This window comes from Fusarium pseudograminearum, chromosome 4 (assembly GCF_000303195.2).
Source record: "Fusarium pseudograminearum CS3096 chromosome 4, whole genome shotgun sequence".
In the NCBI taxonomy this organism is placed as follows: domain Eukaryota; kingdom Fungi; phylum Ascomycota; class Sordariomycetes; order Hypocreales; family Nectriaceae; genus Fusarium; species Fusarium pseudograminearum.
In genome coordinates, this window is record NC_031954.1 from 5,674,459 (window position 1) to 5,693,880 (window position 19,422).

The 19,422-nt window shown below is 49.7% G+C and overlaps 4 protein-coding genes across 4 annotated transcripts, besides 2 other annotated features; 1 reads left to right on the forward strand and 3 right to left on the reverse strand.

Moving 5' to 3' along the window:
• Positions 1 to 1,016: 1,016 nt before the first annotated feature.
• FPSE_04317 (uncharacterized protein) lies at positions 1,017 to 2,252 on the reverse strand (the record flags this gene model as incomplete). The annotated part of the gene is made up of 3 exons (XM_009257435.1): positions 1,017 to 1,830; positions 1,919 to 2,180; positions 2,240 to 2,252. 3 exons carry the CDS (start codon positions 2,250 to 2,252, stop codon positions 1,017 to 1,019), a joined length of 1,089 nt encoding a protein of 362 aa, XP_009255710.1.
• Positions 2,253 to 3,101: 849 nt separating this feature from the next.
• Positions 3,102 to 4,816, forward strand: FPSE_04316 (uncharacterized protein; the record flags this gene model as incomplete). The annotated part of the gene is made up of 3 exons (XM_009257434.1): positions 3,102 to 3,536; positions 3,588 to 3,796; positions 3,853 to 4,816. 3 exons carry the CDS (start codon positions 3,102 to 3,104, stop codon positions 4,814 to 4,816), a joined length of 1,608 nt encoding a protein of 535 aa, XP_009255709.1.
• Positions 4,817 to 8,702: 3,886 nt separating this feature from the next.
• On the reverse strand, positions 8,703 to 12,414 carry FPSE_04315 (uncharacterized protein; the record flags this gene model as incomplete). Its single annotated transcript, XM_009257433.1, has 3 exons — positions 8,703 to 10,173; positions 10,420 to 10,614; positions 12,374 to 12,414. 3 exons carry the CDS (start codon positions 12,412 to 12,414, stop codon positions 8,703 to 8,705), a joined length of 1,707 nt encoding a protein of 568 aa, XP_009255708.1.
• Positions 11,012 to 11,042: a microsatellite.
• Positions 11,583 to 11,610: a repeat region.
• Positions 12,415 to 14,882: 2,468 nt separating the features above from the next.
• Positions 14,883 to 15,432, reverse strand: FPSE_04314 (uncharacterized protein; the record flags this gene model as incomplete). The annotated part of the gene is made up of 2 exons (XM_009257432.1): positions 14,883 to 15,175; positions 15,405 to 15,432. 2 exons carry the CDS (start codon positions 15,430 to 15,432, stop codon positions 14,883 to 14,885), a joined length of 321 nt encoding a protein of 106 aa, XP_009255707.1.
• Between the last annotated feature and the right edge of the window lie 3,990 nt (positions 15,433 to 19,422).

The window sequence follows — 19,422 nt, forward strand, 5'->3', positions numbered from 1 at the left end:
ATATGGAATATAGATCCGTGGTGGCCTTCCTCCGTCAGTTGACCCAACGTCTATAAGTCGCGTGGGTATCACCTTTAGCTGCTGTTTGGTACGTGTATGATCGTTGCATGCGGTATGAGAATTGTCACATTCAAGTATCCAGAATTTAGCCAAGGCTACTGCATCATCAACACCTCCCCGTGAGCAGAGGTTGATAATGGGCTCATCCGCGTGTGATTCCGACAAAGTTGTTACCTTTTCCGAGCCCTTGTCCATCACCAGAGGAAAAAAATGCGAACGACTTTGTCCTTCGTCGCCGATTATTACTATAAGAAATAGCCGCCTTAGGTATTCGTCGCGAAATGGGAGTCCATCCTCCTCCTCATCGGCAAACTCACTGTAGCTATCAGGTTCCACCCATACTTGGACTCGAATGGGCAGTGTATCCCTCTCATAAGAGACGGTTTCAGCATAACAGCAAGATTGGTAGACAATTTGGCAAAATGAACAACCACCCCGAGCTAGTTTTACCAACGAGTGGAAATCGGGTGCGATGTTGAGAATAGGCCTCCAGCCTTCTTGTCCAACCTTGCCAAAATCACTCGCAAATCGAGAGCATGCCGTGCAAAGAAACTCTGTCATGTTAAAGATTGGATAGTATTTATATATGTAGGCTCAGCATCCAAGGCCTTGTTTATTGATCGGATGTTCCTGTATATCGAGGTGTTTGCAGGAGGTATCAGCATAAGATGGCTTACTTCTTGAAAGATACCTCGTATATCCACCCCTGCACTTTGCCAAGGGTACCAAGATTAGGTAGTTGATGGATACACTTGGGGGATCCAAATTTCTACCAACCAAGACGCCGCCCAATAACCAAAGAAACACTAGCATAATGAGAGTGAAAGCGCATGTGTTGTAACTATGAGTTTTATATGTAAAGTTCAACTTAACCAAGCAAGGCTTCTAATCTACGTATAGATCATAAAATAATGACTAAATAACAAGGTATCTCATATGTAAATGGCATGGCTGCTTTACAGCTTGGCAATCATCTTGTTGCCTCTTTGCAACCAAGCAACGGCATCGTCAACAAACTCATCAACGACAGCCTTGGCAGGCTTCTGCTCGTTGACAACAGCAGCACACTTACCCATGAGGTAAGGTCGGTACTTGTCAAGGATGTCCTCGTCGTCGTCATTTTCGCTCTCGCTGGTGCTTTCAGCGAGTTTGTCAAGATCGGCCTCGTAGGGAATGACGCCCTTGGAGACGAGCTCCTTAATTTCTGCCTGGCGGTTGGTCTCCCAGTCATTAATATAGTCGTTGTTACGGACACGCATAGGACGACCTGTCCAGATGATAGTGCGGATGTTGTCGTCGTGTCCAGATGTGCGAACAGCCTCCTTGTGAGCCTTGGGAGCACCAGCCTCGTCAGTGAGAATGAAGCGGGTTCCGACCCAAACAGCACCAGCACCCATCATGAGGGAGGCAGCGAGGAGCTGGCCGTTGTGGATACCACCAGCAGCAATAACCTGGACAGGACCGCCGGTGAGAGGGGACTTGTGCTTCTTGCAGATGTCCACAACAGCGGGGATGAGGATAGTCGTGGGGATATCACCGGTGTGGCCACCACCCTCGCCACCCTGGGCGCAGATGATGTCGACGCCGAGGTCAAGGCACTTCTGGACGTGCTTGACATGGCCGATCATGTTCATGTAGACGATGCCATTGGCATGGAGCTTGTCGACAACAGCCTTGGGAGGTACCCCGACGGCAGAGACAAAGAGCTTGGCGCCCTCCTCGATAATGATATCGACCAGCTCGTTGAGCTTACCCTTGGTATAATCGTAGCTGTTGACCTTATATTAGCGCCTGATCATTGCTGAGGTGTGTATGCGATTGCGATTGCGACCAGGGGGAAGGAAGACATGTGACGTACTTGGTCTTGCGAGCGCTACCGCCAACCTGGGGAAGAAGCAGGTCGACACCGAAGGGAGCGTTCTTGTCGTCAAGGAAGCTCTTGAGTTCGGCGATTTGCTCGCGCAACATGTCAGGGGTATAGCCGACACCACCAATAACACCGAGACCACCAGCGTTGGAGACTGCGGCGGCAAGCTTGGGACCAGCGGCAACGTTCATGCCCGCAAGGAGGACGGGATGCTTGATCTTGAAAAGATCGGTGATGGGAGTTCGGAGCTTCTCTGTAAGGGGCACATGTTAGCGATTGATGGAGTGTGCGAGGGTCATGGTGATGACGTACGTGGTGAGGCCATGGTGTCTGTCTGTTTATCGTATGTTTGTATGAAGCTATCGTGTCGCGACTGATTGGATCTGGCAGCGCGAAGAAATGGAAGCAGTATTGATTGATGAAGAACGAGAAACGGGCGCTTGAAAAGAGAATCCGGGGTATAAAAAGGGATCAGCTGAGAGGGGATTCTGCAGGAACAATGTTTGTCGCAACGATGCCGAGGTCTGGAGTCTGTCCTTCCTTCCTGAGACGAGAGTCCTCATTGTGGAGAGGGGGAAAATGGAGCTGTCCCACATTGGGAATAGTGTCTTGTTGAATCCGGGGAAGGTGCCTCGGGACAAAAAGATGCATGCTTGCTAACACTTTTATGAGTCTCCAGCTGCTTAAGCTGTTAGTCCAGTCAATATTAGAAGCCTGCCTCTTGGTCTGAAGAAACTGAAAATTGTGTCTTGTTATTCAAATGCCATCACTTGATGGAATACGAACAATTGATTGCTTCTTGGGTCGACCATGTTCTGACATGTGCTCGGTAAGAAAATGGTGTAGTCAGCAAGACTAAAAAGTCCCGTGACAAGACTCTTGACCACATGCAAATGGAAGAAACACGTCTAAGCAGTCAGCGGGAACCTTTAACTACCCGATCAAAAACCCTATGAAAGATTAGTCAGAGTCGTCTGAGGTGATCATCATCATAGTCGACATGTGCAAGACTCGGCCGATACTTCCCTCAAGCTTTCGCTTCCAAGCAGGACCGTTAGTGCTACTACATACACACCCAATGTGTCGATAACGCAAATTTTCGCGGCGACTCGAGCATCCGAACTCACTCAACGCTAGATCCAGGGCTGAGATGTAGCAGCAGCGAAACATCACCATGAGACAATCATTTCTTTCATCCCGGGCGCTCGCTCAAGGCCTCAGAAATGCACCCTACAATGCTTCTCCTAGCTTGTCGCGGGCTTTCGCCACTACGCCGCGATACTCATTGACGTCAACACGGCCTCGGAAGCCATCTCTCATCGCAGCTGCTCGCCCGCGTTCACTTGCGCGAAACACCGTGCCTGGACTAAGACACAACGCTTGTGGCTGTGCGTGCGCTAATGGTGGTGGTTGTGAGAGCAATGGGCCGCGCAAGAGGACTGCGTATATTGCGTTGGGGAGCAACATGGGAGATCGTGTTGCCGAGATTGAACGTGCATGCAACGAGATGGATCGTCGTGGAATTCAAGTCAAAAGGACTAGCAGCCTTTGGGAGACAGAACCTATGTATGTTACCGACCAGGACCGCTTCGTCAACGGCGCGTGTGAGGTATGTATATCAAAGAGTACTCGGCATCTTGTTTGCTGACCAATCTTGTAGGTCGAGACAGAACTGGAGCCAATAGCTCTGTTGGATCAACTTCAAGCCATTGAGAACGATATGGGACGTAAAAAGGTCATTGACAAGGGCCCGCGTAACATCGACCTGGACATTCTTCTCTATGGTGACGAGACAGTCGACCACGAGCGTCTCAAAGTTCCTCATATCGGGATACTGGAGCGGGAATTCGTTCTAAGACCCTTAGCCGAGTATGTGTTACGATGACTGATTAACGCGAACAAGGTATTCTAATCAAGAGTTTCAGACTTATCCCAGCCAAGTCATTGGATCCGAGAAAACCGTGGAAGCTCATCCAGGATAATCTGAATGAGTTGCCTCTGGGCGAGCCGCTCTCTTCCATGACGCCGCTTTCTGCAAAGGCTGGTTCTTTGACGCCTCTAGCTAGTAAAAGGAAAACTCATGTCATGGGCATTCTCAACTTAACTCCCGACTCATTTTCAGACGGAGGTCGTCATGATCGGGATAACCTCGCACAGACCATCGTGAACATGGTCAAGAACGGAACTTCTATTATTGATGTTGGCGGCCAGTCTACTGCTCCTGGCCGGCCAGAGGTTTCGGCTAAGGAAGAAGTAGCTCGTGTTGTGCCCGCCATTGAGCTCATCCGCTCAATCCCAGAAGCTCGCGAGGTGGCTATCAGCATCGACACATATCGTGCGTCCGTCGCGGAGCAAGCCATCGCCAGCGGCGCTGATATTATCAACGACATATCCGCCGGAATGCTCGACCCAGACATGCTCTCTACCGTTGCCCGCCTTCAAAAGACGATTTGTCTGATGCATATGCGCGGCACACCACAGACCATGACAAAATTAACCTCGTATCCTGAAGGTCTGATCCCTACCCTGGCATCCGAACTTCTCTCCCGCGTTGCAGCAGCCGAGGAAGCGGGTATCCGACGGTGGCGGATGATTTTGGATCCGGGTATCGGCTTCGCCAAGACGGGAGAGCAGAACATTGAGATATTGCGAAGACTAGAGGAGCTGCGATACTGGTCCGGGCTGGAAGGTCTTCCGTGGCTGGTGGGCTCGAGTCGCAAGGCCTTTGTCGGGAAGATCACGGGGGTCGCGGAGCCGGCGCAGCGGACATGGGGAACGGCGGCGACAGTTGCAGCGGCGGTGCAGGGCGGTGCGGACGTAGTGAGGGTGCACGACACGGCTGAGATGGGCATGGTCGCAAAGATGGCCGATGCTATCTGGAGAGCATAGTGTTGGCTAGTGCGAGCAGAATATCGAGTTGGTTGCCGAGTTGCATAAGTGCATCTAGGAGGAGAGACAAATAAAAATGACGCAGGCTGAAGAAATAGCCAACTGATAGACGTGGTCTATTACATCTACATTTCAAACCATGGTCAACTTTTGTTTGAATCATGCATCATAGCATGTCGTTTTCTCACTTACTCTGTCTGTTGCCCCTCTCACTGCCCGTCTTACTCTGTTCTGTCATATATCAGAATCGCCTAACCTGCTTGTCTGTCACACAACCCTGACCCCAGCCATGTCTCTACCCTCCTTTCGATCCCATACTGCAACAGTAATGTGCTGCACTAGGGGGGTTGTGGCTGATAGCATGTCCTATCTCTCGACCGGCGTCCGAGGAAGGCCTCATGAGCGGAGCCCTCCCCACGAGCGAGACAAGGATGTGACCAGTCCTTGACCGGTGTAGGCGCCTGCATGAGCCTCAAATCCAGGGTCGGGCAACATTTCTTGGCGCTGACTGACGGACAGTTCTCTCTGTACCTTTTCTGCATGTACCCTGTTCTGACTCGCATCGTTGTTGTTGTCCTTCCCGTGTCTCGTTTCTTTTCTTTTTTGTTGACATGCACGCACGCGTGTCCGTATCACTCACGCACTCACTGCCAAGTCTACATGTTGACCAAGAAGGGTAGAAAGAATGTTGCCTGTCTCTCTATCTGTTGATCGAAACTCACTCTAAGTATTTAATTCTCGCTTAAGTAGTGAATCAGAGACGAGTCTTGTTTTTAAGCGCGAGGCCGAGGCCGAAAGAGAGAGAAACAGGCGAGAACAATGGAATGGATCTAGACAAAACATATGATTCAAAGGAATTCGCGCTCTCGTCACTTCGGCTTCTGATGGTTGCCCGCGCCACATGCACACGCATACGGATATGTTGTGTGACACGGGGAGATGGAGGCTTGCAGAAATTGTCCGCTCTCGGTGGATGCATCGACCGGGTACGCGGCGACATGGAGGTGAGGGGGTAGACTTTGCCTGACAGGGAAAGTACATACCATGCTTATATGTAAATGTATATTATGTGAGAAGAGGGAAGAAGAAACGAAAAGAAACGAAAACAAGTAAACAGGATGGGAGGCTGAACCGGTGGTGGGATCTTTTGTCTTGGTGATGCCGTTGTGTTGTTGATGCACTACACCCTCTGCGCCCAGCTAATATTGCATGCAGTAGGCTATCTTTCCCAAACCAACAAAAGCCCAAAAGGCTATCGATCCTCCCCTCCCACATCTGCACCTGTCACCTGTTGAGTGACGTAGCAATGAAACCTGGGGCTTGATCGATCTTCTATCGTCGTCTACTTTTGTACCTCAACCTGTGAGTTCTCACACCGAATGCGAGATTAACTTCACCTAACAGTAGCGCGCACGATACGATACATGCAGATTGAGAAAAACAAAAGCAAAATAGGCTTTCGGCAATAAGACCTCCTCAAGTAAAAACGTAGCATTCTCTTATTGCCTAGTACCCTTGTCTCGCGCGCATACCTTGTACCTGTATGTAGTACATACGTGGTTTGATTTTCATCCAACGAGTCTGAACCAACAACCCTTCAGCATTGTACCTGAACCTGTATCCGCCTTTTGTAATCCATACCAACGACTCAATTTAGCTCGTTTGTACCGTACCTGCGACATTGCATGTCACTTTTTTGTTCTTGTCTTGCCTGTGACTACTAGGCAATTAATTCTCCGAGTTTGACTCCACTCTCTAGGTAGGTCAAGCTAATGGAGAAAGAGAAAGGGCAAATAAAAAAAAGAAAATACATTAGATAGTAGTCTGCACATACTCTCTCGCTCTGAATAGGCAATGCCGATCACTGTACAGATACTTTTCTTTCTTTTTCGCTATTGTTGATCATTTCTACTTTGACAAATGCCATTCCGTCATTTTACATGCTTTCTCTACTCTTTTGTGTTGGGGAGGCTTTGTGCGTCAAATCTTAAAAATACTGGTTCAGACAACCGCTTACACCCGCTCTGTCCCCGATATGTCGTGTTCCATCCATGTTTATTTCCATCAATAGAGCATTTAACTAACTCTGGTCAAGTTCAATACTAACCCAACTAGCCAAATTAACTTAGATTACAACGTCAAAAGGTACTTAGAGTCTCGTACCGTAGCGGTCCGTCCCCTTCCCGTTGGTAAAACGTGTTTAGCGTCCTTGGAATAACCTTAATCTAACCCAAAAGCCTAGACCAGAACAGCCCCAGCCTTGACTTGCTACTAAGCAATGCTGTAATGCAATGTACTTTTGTTTCTCTCAAATTCAAGCACACGCATGCATCGCACCTTTGAATAAGATTGAGACGTGTGTGTGTGTTGCAGGGAGCAAGGCTGGCTTGGCCTAGTAAGGTAAGGTAGGACAAGGGTATCGGACACTGTCGCCGTACACTCCACTCCTTTCTTACCAGTGTCAAGCTCAAGGATATCGTTGGCTATCACATCAAGGCAAGGCAACTGAATCCCTCCTCTTCATTTTGAGGCTTGGTTAAGTCTCTTGCCTGTTGTCGCTGAAAAGAGACATGGTTGCGAATAGCCCACTTGCTAACTACCATGTGCAAGTCCACACCCCCAACCTAATCTCATTCCTTTTTGTAGTCGGCTCAAAGAAAAACCCAATGAGCCGAGTCAGTCCAAGTCAAGTCAAGCGAAGCGAAGCGAAAACAAGAACAAAACACCCAGTCTAGCCACGGATCATAGTTCCGAGACACGTGCTATCTACAATGTCCAACTCAAGACCCTGCATGCGACTTCGTTTTGGGTTTTGTCACTGTACAATACCCCGGTCTAGTCCTAGGTCTATTCTTATCCAGTAAGCCGGGTTTCGTTTCGTTCAACCGCGAGTTGGAGTATGAATGGTACTGTTTATCATTGGGGCCAATCAATGGCAATCTTTCATTCAACTGCATATGCAAATGCCTTAATCCTATTACCCCCATGCCCTCGATCGATCCCTCTGCGAGTGCCCTTAACGCCATTTTCCATCCATTAAGTTACATAGGTAATTGCCTGGCCATGACAAATATCTTAGGCTCAGGTGATAGACAGTATTGCCTCGTTTCCTCTTCATCAAATATGATACGTCCGCGACCTACCGGGCAGGCCGCTAGACTTCATTCGGGATGACAAGAGAGAAGAGACGAAAAAGATAACTGAATTCGATACAAAAGCCAAGCTCAGGAGAAAACGGGCCGCGAGTAGAAGTAGAAGTAGAAGTAGAAGTAGAAGTGAAAGTAAAAGTAAAAGTAAAGAAGGAAACAAAAGCACACGACTCCGGGTATCCTTCCTTCGCAACAAAACAAACAAATACCCAACCCCTAAGCGGGCTCACAGTCTTAAGCTTCTCGTCTCTCACCTCAGTTTTGCTGCCGCTGCGTCTCGTACATTCTCGCCTTGTCATTTTTGCTTGCCCTCAACATGTCAGACGTCAGGCTCCTAGCTCCAAGTCGTACACGTCGTTATGCTTCGCCCTTTTTCTCCTTCCTTGTCCACCCTGTCGTATCCCGAAACCATTTCCCTGGAGGAATGCCCGCGCCCTCATCTAACGAACGAAAGTTTTGAGAAAACCATAATCCGAACCCCGTACTAATGCCAATACCATACAAATGTCTCTTTTCGCACCTATGCCGGTAGTCTTGACGCAATGTCACCTCTTTTATTCGTATATCCCTTTTTTCTGTAGTGCACATGGGCCTGAACAGATGCTGATATCCCAACGCCTTGATACGGTCTGTAGCGTACCCTGCTTCCTGTAGTGTTCCATTTCGCACTCACTCGTTCGTTCGAATTGGACGGGCAAGACCTAACAGTCTTCAAGAGCGATGTACGATAGAACTGACTATGTCATGGTCATGTTGATTCCCGACGAGGGAATTGGATAGTAGCCGCTCGATGTAGATTTGCCTTCAAAGGGTCCTGGCGGGCGGTCGTTCATCTGGGCTGGTGGATGAAAGATACTGGGAAGGACAGCGCCGTCATAGTCCGGCTTGATCTTGCTGCCCACCATCATCCCCGTAGCCATGTGCGGTACGACAGTGTCCCGGTCCGTTCGAGGGTTGAACAACTCAATTCGGTCGCTATGCCCTTCGTACATGGGCCCTGCGTAGTACTGGTATTCTCGAGTCGTACCGATTGCCTTGGAATCCTCTGGGGGGATCATTGATTCGGGTGGTATGTCGTGGTGACGAACGTTGTAGAGGCTGTTGCGAGCATCAAACCCCCCAGTTGCGTAGCCCTGTCCACCCATCATGGAAGTGCTGAAATCAGTCATGCCGCCGACAGTGTAGCCTCCCAGGTTGCCCGAAGATCCACCCGGACCACTGCTTTGGCTTCCCCGCCTGTCGTTCTGATAGTGCCCTGGCGAGCGCCCTCGAACGATCATTTTTGCAGATTTGCGTGTGGCTATCTTGACGAACTGATCGCCGCCACCTTGGGTCCCAACATCGCCCCAGAGTTCGACGACCAGTTGGTAATACTGCTGAGCAGCCCTTCGTTTTCCGTTGTTCTGTGTAGCTTGCTTGAATTGGATTCGCTCGAACGTATGCTCTGTAGGCAGTTGCTGGCCACCGGGTTGGTTGCTGAAATTGTCGGGGTAAACAGGACGGTTGGGTACGGCCGAGTCCGTAAACATGCCCATATGGTGGTGGTGACTGGCTTCACGGGGCTTGCTACCAAGTCGAACCTTTTCGGGTTTCATTATGGGTCCCTTGTCTCTCTTTGGTGTGTGCTGTACCAACTCGATGTTGTGTGACTCGTTATCAGAGACGACCGCTGAGATGGACATGGCAAATCCGTACACCTGAACTGGCTGCGTCGAGCCAGTCGCGGTATATTGAATGGAGACGCTAGGTATGTGAGGGCTCAAAGAATAGGAACAAATGCACGAAAAGTAGTTCCTTCGATAGCATGTCCATTCGTTCTCGGACAAGAAGAAACCTTTGTCGATGGTCCCATTGACTTCGACCTTGACAGGAGTTCCTGCGCCGTCGTTGTATTGGAGACTTCCCATCATATGAACGTTGTGCAGGGGGGGGATGGTGTTTCCCGTAGGTCTGTTGCCGTACCCGCTTGAGCCCATACTTGGGGTTGAGAAAGCTGCGTTTGGACTTGTAGTTGGCGATAGAGGGTGCCTTCCTCTTGGTTGCGCGGCAAAAGAAGGTGATCTCACTGAATGCTCGGAAGGCCTCCTAAACCCCGGCGTGGCAGAGGTGTACTGCTCTCGAGCACTGATCTGGGAACCAGGGTGCGGAAGGCCTGGGGTGCGATGTGAAGGGGGATAGGGATGTGCCATCCCCGTCGTGGACGTCGTGCTGCCGGTAGCAGTCAGTTTCTGCTTTGCACAACTAGGAAGAGTTTCTTCTTGTTCGTGAATGTCATATCAAGCACAACCCAAACACGCTGTGTTGGAAGAGAGTATGGCAGCCGAAGATTGGGCAACAGTCAAGGATAAAGGCAAGTATGTGATTGCAACGTGATCCCCACCTTTGAGTGCTGGAGGTGATGGGGGAGCAAATAGGTTGCAGAGCTGAAAAATGATAAAGTGAGAGACGACTTACTTAGAGCCCAGGCGAGAGCGGATGTCAATACCCGGATACAGATGGTGATGGCCAGCCTGTTGAGACTGGAAAAAGGCACTTCCGTCCTGGGAGTACTGCGCGGTGGAGCTAAGAACTGGCGGATGGAACAGGTTTAAGAGCGACGAGGGCTGAGAGGGCTCTATCGTCAGAGAAGTACTGGTCTCTTGTGGGTATCTGGCGCCTCATCAGCAAAACGGCCTCAGGCTGACCAGAAAGTAGAAACAGCAGAGGAAGGAGAAAGAGATAATTTTGAGTGAATAGGCAGGCGACGGTAACTGCACGGCACTGGCAGTTGGAAGTGGCAGCGACAACGGCAAAAGAGGCGGCCACAAAGATGCTGTATTGCCATGTCCTGGAAATACAGTGTTCCCCGTGTCACAGCTTGAGGCGCACGTCAGGTAACACCGTCGGCCGTTGGTGTGCCACAAAGCCTGCCGAGCAGTTTCGAGAGGCTGCGAGGACAGCCTATGCAGTAGCTTACGGCACTGGCACTAACACTGACTGACACCGGCACTGAGCGTTGACACGGGGCGGCGTGCAGTGAATGTGAAATGTAGAGGCAGGTAATAGATGCAGTGCAGTGCAGTGCAGCGCAGTGTAGTATAATGGGCGTGTGAAAGGACGGAAAGAGCAGGTAGGAGGGAGTCGCAGTAAGCAGAATCTCGAACAAGGTAATAGAGCAACAGCCAGTGAGCGGGTTGGATGGGGAGGGAAAGGATACAAGGGACTAGGTTCCGAGTAAGGTAGCGAAAGCCACACCCGGGCGTCCGTGTCGAACAAAGACAGCCAGATACCTAGTCTAGTTATCCATTGCGATATGACCAAGCCACCGAGAGGGATCCGAATTAACGGGCTGCCGGCAAGCAAGCACCGAGAGCCTGTGGGACGAATATCGTCACTGACCGACTTGGGAAATTCTGGAGAGACGAATGAACGTCGCAGGGGTTGGCTCCTTGGGCAGTAATGGGGAGCACAGTTGAAGAGCTCAGAGAGGGGAGGCTGGGTGAGGATGTTGCGTAATGATTTAAATGATGGGGATTGGAATGTGTGACAATTAAATCGTTGACAAGGCTGCACTCGCTGCCAATAATCCCAACCAGATCGTGATGGAACCCTGCATGCAATGCTCTTAGGCACACTCCAAAAAAAAAAAAAAAAAGAAAAAAAAAAGCAAGATGAATTCGAAGCGAGCACGAATAGGTTAAGCAGCAAATAAGGGGATCGCGTGCAAAATCCGTCCTTATTCGATGGTTTCACAAATCTAGCCGGGATGCTCGAGAAAAGAGACAAAGAGGACCAAAGCTAAATGAACTGCAGGTGGCGGTACAAAACATGGATAGTAAAAAAGGAAAATAAACGACAGGGGTGGTTCGGTAGCGGTAGCCAAGGGTATGTAGGTAGCGAGCGAGAGATGGTGAATTGCCAATGCCCGAGTTGTCTACTACGACTTGTTGTTAAAGGCGCCACCAAGACTGAGGCCAGCCATCATCACAGCTGAAGTGATGCGTGGGAAACGGCAATTGCGACGTGTAGGAAAAATAGAGGAAATACAGGCTATTTCAGAGGTAGGTAATAAGCGAGTAGGGAATCAATACTCTGCCATAGCCGTCATCGACATGGGTATGAGGATAGGATAGTATAGGTAAGTTTAGTTTAGTCTGGTTGGGCTGATGACAACAGACCCATTTCCTAGCTCGCAACTCGCGAACAACCCAAACCACTATCTTGAGTAAAGACAGAAAGAGAGAAAAAAATAGGCGACAATAACAGTGGTAGATAAAACGAATAAATGGAATCAGAATGGCTCAACAGATTCCACACAATGCAAGGTTATAGCGATAAATTATAAAATGTATGGGAGGGTGGCCAGTAACGACTGATAGAAGCATGCGGCAACAAAAGCAAGGGAGAGTAAACAATAATACCGACTGACCTCATTTCTCCGGTATGCGTCGCCATATCCATGTAGCCCATGGTGGGCGTCGAAGATTCGTATTCCTATCCGAGAAACTTTGCGTTAGCACTTGATTGTGACGCTGGTGTCAAGTTCTAATCAGCCTCGATGGTCTTTATGGGAGCCGTTCAATTGTTCGCTTCGATATTAACATAAATCTGGCGTCAAGTGGATGACCGGATATGCATTGCAAAGGCGTGCGTTTGACGGAATCCTTGGGTTTGTGTTAGTTAAGGCCACTTGCTATTATGTGATTCCCCGTTTCTCGACCAGAGCCATGCGTATTGTTTGTTTCAATTTTCTCATGTCTGATGTGATAATGGCTCGTCCTGATCACAGACTATGCAATCATCCCTGGTGGAACTCGGGAATTCAGGCATGGCTCTTGCTATGGACAAGATCTTCGGCTTGCTTGTCTTGGTACGCCAAACACCAAGCATGAGATGTAGAGTACGGCAGAGCATGGCAATGCGTTCCGAGCCACACTGCTTATTTCTTGCAGAGCAAAAACACTTGTTCAAGTCCTTTGGTGACTTATTTCGACTTGAGCATTGCCCAAATAGGTGATTGTCTACCACGGACTGGTCTACACCAAACGCCTCAAGACAAAAAGTATTGCGGGTCGGTTGCAAAACAAGCCTACGGCTTTGTGCCGCGTATCACGAAGACGGTAGAGGTAGCCACTTTGCCCGATATGCCAGGAGTGAATGATATGAGAGGCGATGAACGTGAAGACCAACGAAAATCTGATACGTACCATGAGGAAGCAAAGTGCCGGTAACTTGGAGCTCTGTACGCCCAACCTTTCACAAATAACATACGACCCAAAGGGAGGCCACTGGAAACTCGTACCAAAGAGTATCTTACCTTCGGGATTTGAGAACTCATACGCACGTTCAATCGACGGCTTGGCGTTAACCATCAAATGGACAACCCTTTGATCAGATTTGTCGAACGGATCATGCAATCGGCTGACGACTTATGCTTCAGCACTTTGATAACAATCGGCTACCATGAGACATATCTCATAGCGTCGGCGGATATTGAAGAACATACCTGAAGCTTTGACAGGCAAGCTTGCTCGGTGTACCAGAAGTCGCTCCCTCGTGAAAATGGCGGTACCTCCTTTCTCGCTCTCTATTCGAACCTAACTCTATAACTGTGTCAGCTTCATGTTGCTTTCGTTTCATACACTTTTGGACAATCAGGGATGTCAATTGGGAACAAGAAAGCTCAAAGTTCTTCGAACCTGACGAACACTCCAACTGAGTCGAAAATCCAGTGGTCGTTGTCAAGATATGAGCGGTGGCCCCATTGCACACACGTTTGAGTCAATTCTAGTAAGCTCCTGACAGCATTGTTCTTTCATGGACTGCGAAACAGTAGCCCATTCTGGTTGAAGCCACCCATGACATACGCCTTTATCGACAACAGGACGATGTCACAAGTACCAAGATACCGCCTCGAGGCCTGCAAGTTTTGAAAAAGAGGTGATGGGACAGTTTGGTTGCATGACAGTAGTTTGATGCTATTCCGTCGAGTGTGTGTACATGGATTCGATAATGATAGAAAGGCGGGCAGCGGTGCTGAACTCGAAAACAATAGCCGTGTCTTACCCTTGTTTTGCTAATCAACGTGGACGAGCGTTATCGTGTTTTTCTCTATCCTTCAACAAATAGGAGTCAAAGATAAGTTGCTCTCGTCGGGTTCGGGTCGGATGATGGTATCGCTCGACGAATATGGTGTCACAAGCAGGAAGTGCAGTATTGAAAACGCAAGCTACCAGAGATATTAGCTCCAGGCAAGACACAACCGCGCGAGTGCAGGATCTGGCTGTCTATATACCCACGCTTCGATTTCAAGTAGTGGTGGCTGACTTGGGATCGCACAGGAATGGACTGAGGAGGTCAGAGTCAGAGCCTTCAGGGGATGGTTATTAGAACATGTAGCACAAAACTGAGAGAAAATCAGGAAGAAAGAAGCTAGGTCCTAATCAGAAGGTCTGCCGAAAGCTTCGAAGAAATAACAGCAGACTCGGGGTCACCGGCTGAGGGTAGGCACTTCGTGAAAAGGGATTTGAGGTCGTGCAGAGTCTGAGACAACGGGACGTAGACATGCAAATTATGGGAAGCCCAGCAGCCCCAGCGGTCTTGTCAAGATGAACTTCTGGATATCTCATGTATAGTTGAAATTGCGTCCACAATCTCATGGGCGGTGTATCGCGTGGCCCAACAACCATCGGTGCTGAGCTCTTGTGGAGAGCCTCAACGCCAGCGGAGCTCACGGTAACAATTGAAAGCAGGAACCCGCGTGCAAGTGCAGGGCTATGCTGCAATTCCTTCATAATTCTCGCCATCTGAACCAAGCAAAGCTCAAAAAGTCCTTCCTGGGCGTATTCCCGGTTTAGCTCACGGGCCGCAAAACGGCAGCAGATACTGGCCATCGGAAACAAGGTGCATGCGCCGAGGCTAGTCTCGATCGATAATTTTCAATTCATTGTATACTTCGTAGTTGGGTCATTGCACCTCCAAAGATGGACGCAGAGATCAGCCTCAGAAAACAACAAAGCGGCATCTGGTCTTTGTGCTTCAAGTATGTTACGGCCCTGGACGCTGCCCTGAGCCTGAAGACCAGTATTTTCCACTCCAGACGCCAGTACCAGTGCATGAGTATGCAAGCACCCGGCCGTCAATGCTTCTACGATACGCCACAAACACAGGCGTTGATTGGGGAAAGCCTTGCTTTGACGAAAGAAAGACGCCAGAGACGGAACACTGCAGACTAGACTAGGTTTGTGCAGTGGAGTGACAAAAGCCAGCCACTTGGATCGAAATGTGCCTGACTTCTGAACAGTCTTGTCTCTGATACGAACTTGAAATGCGTCAAAAGAAACCCCCACCCAAGTTTGACATGGAAGAAGAAACGGCGAGAACCGCTGTGCCCTCTGCCGAAAGGTGTTGGCGCAGTGATTGACGACTTGGCCCAGGTGTGTTCGGGGCTTTTTACTTACATTCAAGCACGGTGAGGCACAGAAGCATAATCGCCAAGTGATCAAGGCACCGACCAACCACATTTGACATGTCACCCTCAATCGTTCAAGCTTTCGCTTCTGTCAGCCCCCCATACATAGGCTTCGATGGTCGGGTGGCTTTCAACCCTGGCAGCCTGAGCCTTGACGTATCGATGCTTGACATGCTGTACTTGCCTGGAGTACCTGTAAGGCGAAGAATGATCGACGGGCCCCTGTCAGATGCCCAGGATATGTTTCAGGCCCTGGCGGGGTCTAGTCATCCTTACACAACGACACGTGAGGCCGAAGAAAGGTTTCATCTCCACGCACCGCGGATGCGGCATAACAAGTCTTGAACAGCAGGAGACCGAAATCTATGGAGCCATCAGCCAACGATTTATTGGCGGCAGACCAGATGCGATGACCAGGGCAATGCCGAAGGCTCATGTGGAGCGGGTCGAAATAAAGGCCCATCGATTTCATGACCAGAAGTTCCGAAGGGGCGTTGTTGAATGCGCAGATTATCAACGAGCCAATGAGAGCTTTCCATACCCGAAGTGAGGAGAAAGGGGCGGCGCATACCCATATCATGATCCAAGAACTGATAAGTCTATGTAGAAGGCGACGCGGCAGAGCTCGTCGGCTCGCGGGTTCGCGGGTTCGCGGGTTGCGGGCTTTCGTGTCCGCCAGTAAAATGTCACCAGGGCTATTTGATGACGATATCGGTCGGTTCCCGCCTGGCAACGCCCAAGTTGACCGATACAGGATACAGTACTCGTGTCAAGGCCAAGTCGGCATTATCGCGCTTCCTGTTGAGATGGGCGTCTAGGAACATGCTTGATGCCTGTGGTATCAAGGGGGCCAATTTAGAGAGAAACATGTCATGGCTTTGCCTCCCGGAGCGTGGTTGGTCAAGAAAATCAGACCGACGGTACGAATAAACGAATACATGGCGAATAAGAATGAGGGGTTGACCTTGAGTCGGATCGGGCCGTCCACTGAGAGTGGTTTTTATGCCAACGGCTATGGCCCGCAGTGTATTGTTGTAGCCAGAAGGGGTGGTGGAACTAAGGCCGTTGAGAATGCTGCTCCTGTTATCAGACGCGTGTGTTTGCACCGGTTGAGGATAGGAATTTTGGACCGTTCGGCGTGATTCCAGCCAGATCTTTGTGCGATGTGACGTTTGGCTGTTTCCAGACTCTGGAGTCGATCAACCTTTCTTTTTGCTGTCCCTTTTGTTGATTGAGGCTGAATATGGCACGATCATACTGCAGCTAAGGAGTGATACAAACCCCAAGTAGGGCCTTCATGTGAGTCCCTCAAGGGAGAAGAATGTTTCGACACCGCACCAATTCTGGTGGCTAATCGATGCATGCAGCTGAAGAAGCAAGTCAATGTTGCACTGGGCTCCAAGAGAGTGTTGCACTGAAAGACAAAGACCACAGGTGGTTTTAGGCTGCAGCTGCCAATACAATAACGACATGGACTCCTACATCTGGGGTCTTGAATAGGTGGAATGGGGACACACTGGCCATGACTGTCCTGGGATGCCAAGGGTGCCTGCAACTCAGTGGGATACAAGCTGAAGACTGGCAAATCAGCAAAGGCTGGAGGGCTTGCGTGCATCAAACCCAGCCAGGTCCCAGTTCTCTGGGCAACCCGATCCTAAGGTATCGTTCGTGCGTACAGTATAGTGCCCTTCATCTTGAACAAAGCTGCAACGGCCATGGCGGATGAAACGTTCGCTACTCAAGTCAAAGCTTGGATGTCAGATGGTAAAAGGCCGCGACTAGACCGCGAGTGGACCGCGCTCTGGACGGATGGAAAACAGTGGCAGACACGCAACGCCCAATCTCCCGGATTATTCAGGAGGAAGACCCATTGCGAGTGCATGGGCGGAGCTGGCGTGGGCGGAAGCTGGCGTTGGCCTCCAGTAGAGGTTGAGGATTGAGTTGACATGAAATCAAAGTTGTCACGCACGGGGCAAGCTTTCCTTGACCGGTCGAACCAGCTCCTGCCTCCCACATGGCGCCTACCCTGTCTGGGGCTGGTTTGGCTTATCCCCGATGACCATGGCCTTGTAATGCAATTGGCTGAGACGGACTTTGTGGTTAGAGTCGGTACTGCTCACTTAAAGCTCCGCCATTCAGCGCCCCCGGTTTTGTCGCCTTCCACCTGCCAACTGTTAGTGGCTCATTAGCAGCCATCCCCGCTTGTTTGACCCATCACTACCATCGCACCTTCCACTACAAACCTAGACTACATAGGGGACCTTCCCAATGTCTTGACGCCTCATGAATGGATTAGTTCCCCTCCGCATGTTCCGGGCAGAAATTATCATCCGTTTCAAACCTTTAACAAAGAAACAAAAATCCCATAACAAAGCTTTCAGCATGTTCTAGAATGTTTTAGCCGAGTACTCAACATGGATGGGGTCTTTTGCTATCACTTCAAGTGCGGGTACAAGTACTCGGACTATCATTCCCCTCAGATTGTTACGACACCAGCTTGGTTGCTCGTTGGACCACCTTACCTCCCCGGCAGCGTTTTCACAACATGTCCTCAGACTTGTACATCTAAATTGGACACGGAAGTTGCCTAGTCTTGGAATTGTGAGTGCCTGCCTAGGCAGGAGAGCAAACAGCAGGGTTGAGCGTTCTCATCGCGCAAGAGAACACCAATTGCATGGCAGACGCTGGTAAGATCCTGTTCACGACCCGGAAATTCAACCCACAAAAGCAAGCGTTCCCGTTTGAGAGGAAGAGCGCCTAGGGCCGCTTTTACGTTGCACCATGCCTCTCGGATGCAGAAGCAAGGCAGAGTTGAGAGCACGATTTAGCTCATCACAACAAACACAAGTCCTGACCTCAATATCCGTCTGCGACAGATTTGTTCTACTCCTAATCGGGTAAAGTGTTTCACAAGAAACAAAGCAGATGGGTGTCAATGATCACCCTACACCTCCTGCCAGTCTTGATCTAAATGGGTAAGTATGATACAAAACAGTCAAAGGGGTCGCTGGTAGCTGGATCTACATAGGATGGATGTGGAGAGCATGAGCTACCAACTCCTTGTTGCTATTTCTTCTCTGAAAACGATTTCAAAGAGCTTTCTTCGACAATTCAGTATGCATGATTCATATACAAGAGCTGCCTAGGTTTTGTAATGCGAGTACCTCTGCCAAGCCAAGTCGAATCCAGATCCGGCTCAAGATGCATCTATCTGATCTGTTCATAGACAAACTAGGGGCGTTTATCGCAACCCTGTATGGTTTGGCGGACTCGTTTGGATCAATGCTGCAAAGACACACCATGCCAGCATTTGCCAACGATCGCCAATTCGTCTACCGTACTAGGATTCATTATGTGATGGAACAATATTCAACCACTTTTAGATTCCTTCATGGGTGTTCTGTCGGCGTGGCTACTTCGAATTGGGGTTCAATGTGACGAATTGGCCAAATCTGTTCGCTTCTGTTTTCCGAATCAAGCGTCTTGTCAAACCAAGCCACCAAAGCTAGCTTGAAAGTAGGCATATGCTGCAGAAAGAAGGCCTTGGCCAAATACTGGACCTTCTGCAGTGCTCCTCCCGCGGACGCTTACTTTGGTCCGCGATGGGGAAGTCTCCTACACTTTGAGCACTGCCCAAAAGCCCAGGCCCATTTCAAAAGGCCTTTGTTGTTGTGAGACACGAGAGAGTTGGAAGCACAAATCAAAGCTCACTTGGTAACCAATAGATCACGAATCAGGGGGTCTGCCATAGTTCGGGTTGGCAAACGGGGCCTAAACACTGCGCTTCTGACGATACCACGATACGTTTCCCTCAATGAAAATATCATCACGATAGGCTTGAGGGTAGTTCGAAAGTATATTTTGATCGATACGCCCTCCTGTCATGCTCCACCGACTTTTGCCAGCGAAAAACATGCCTCCGTTCATCAATGGCGGACCAGTGCGGACAAAGATCTGCCGTCACCCATCAGCGAACAGCAGAGTAGTCTTTTATCCTCTTCAAATCT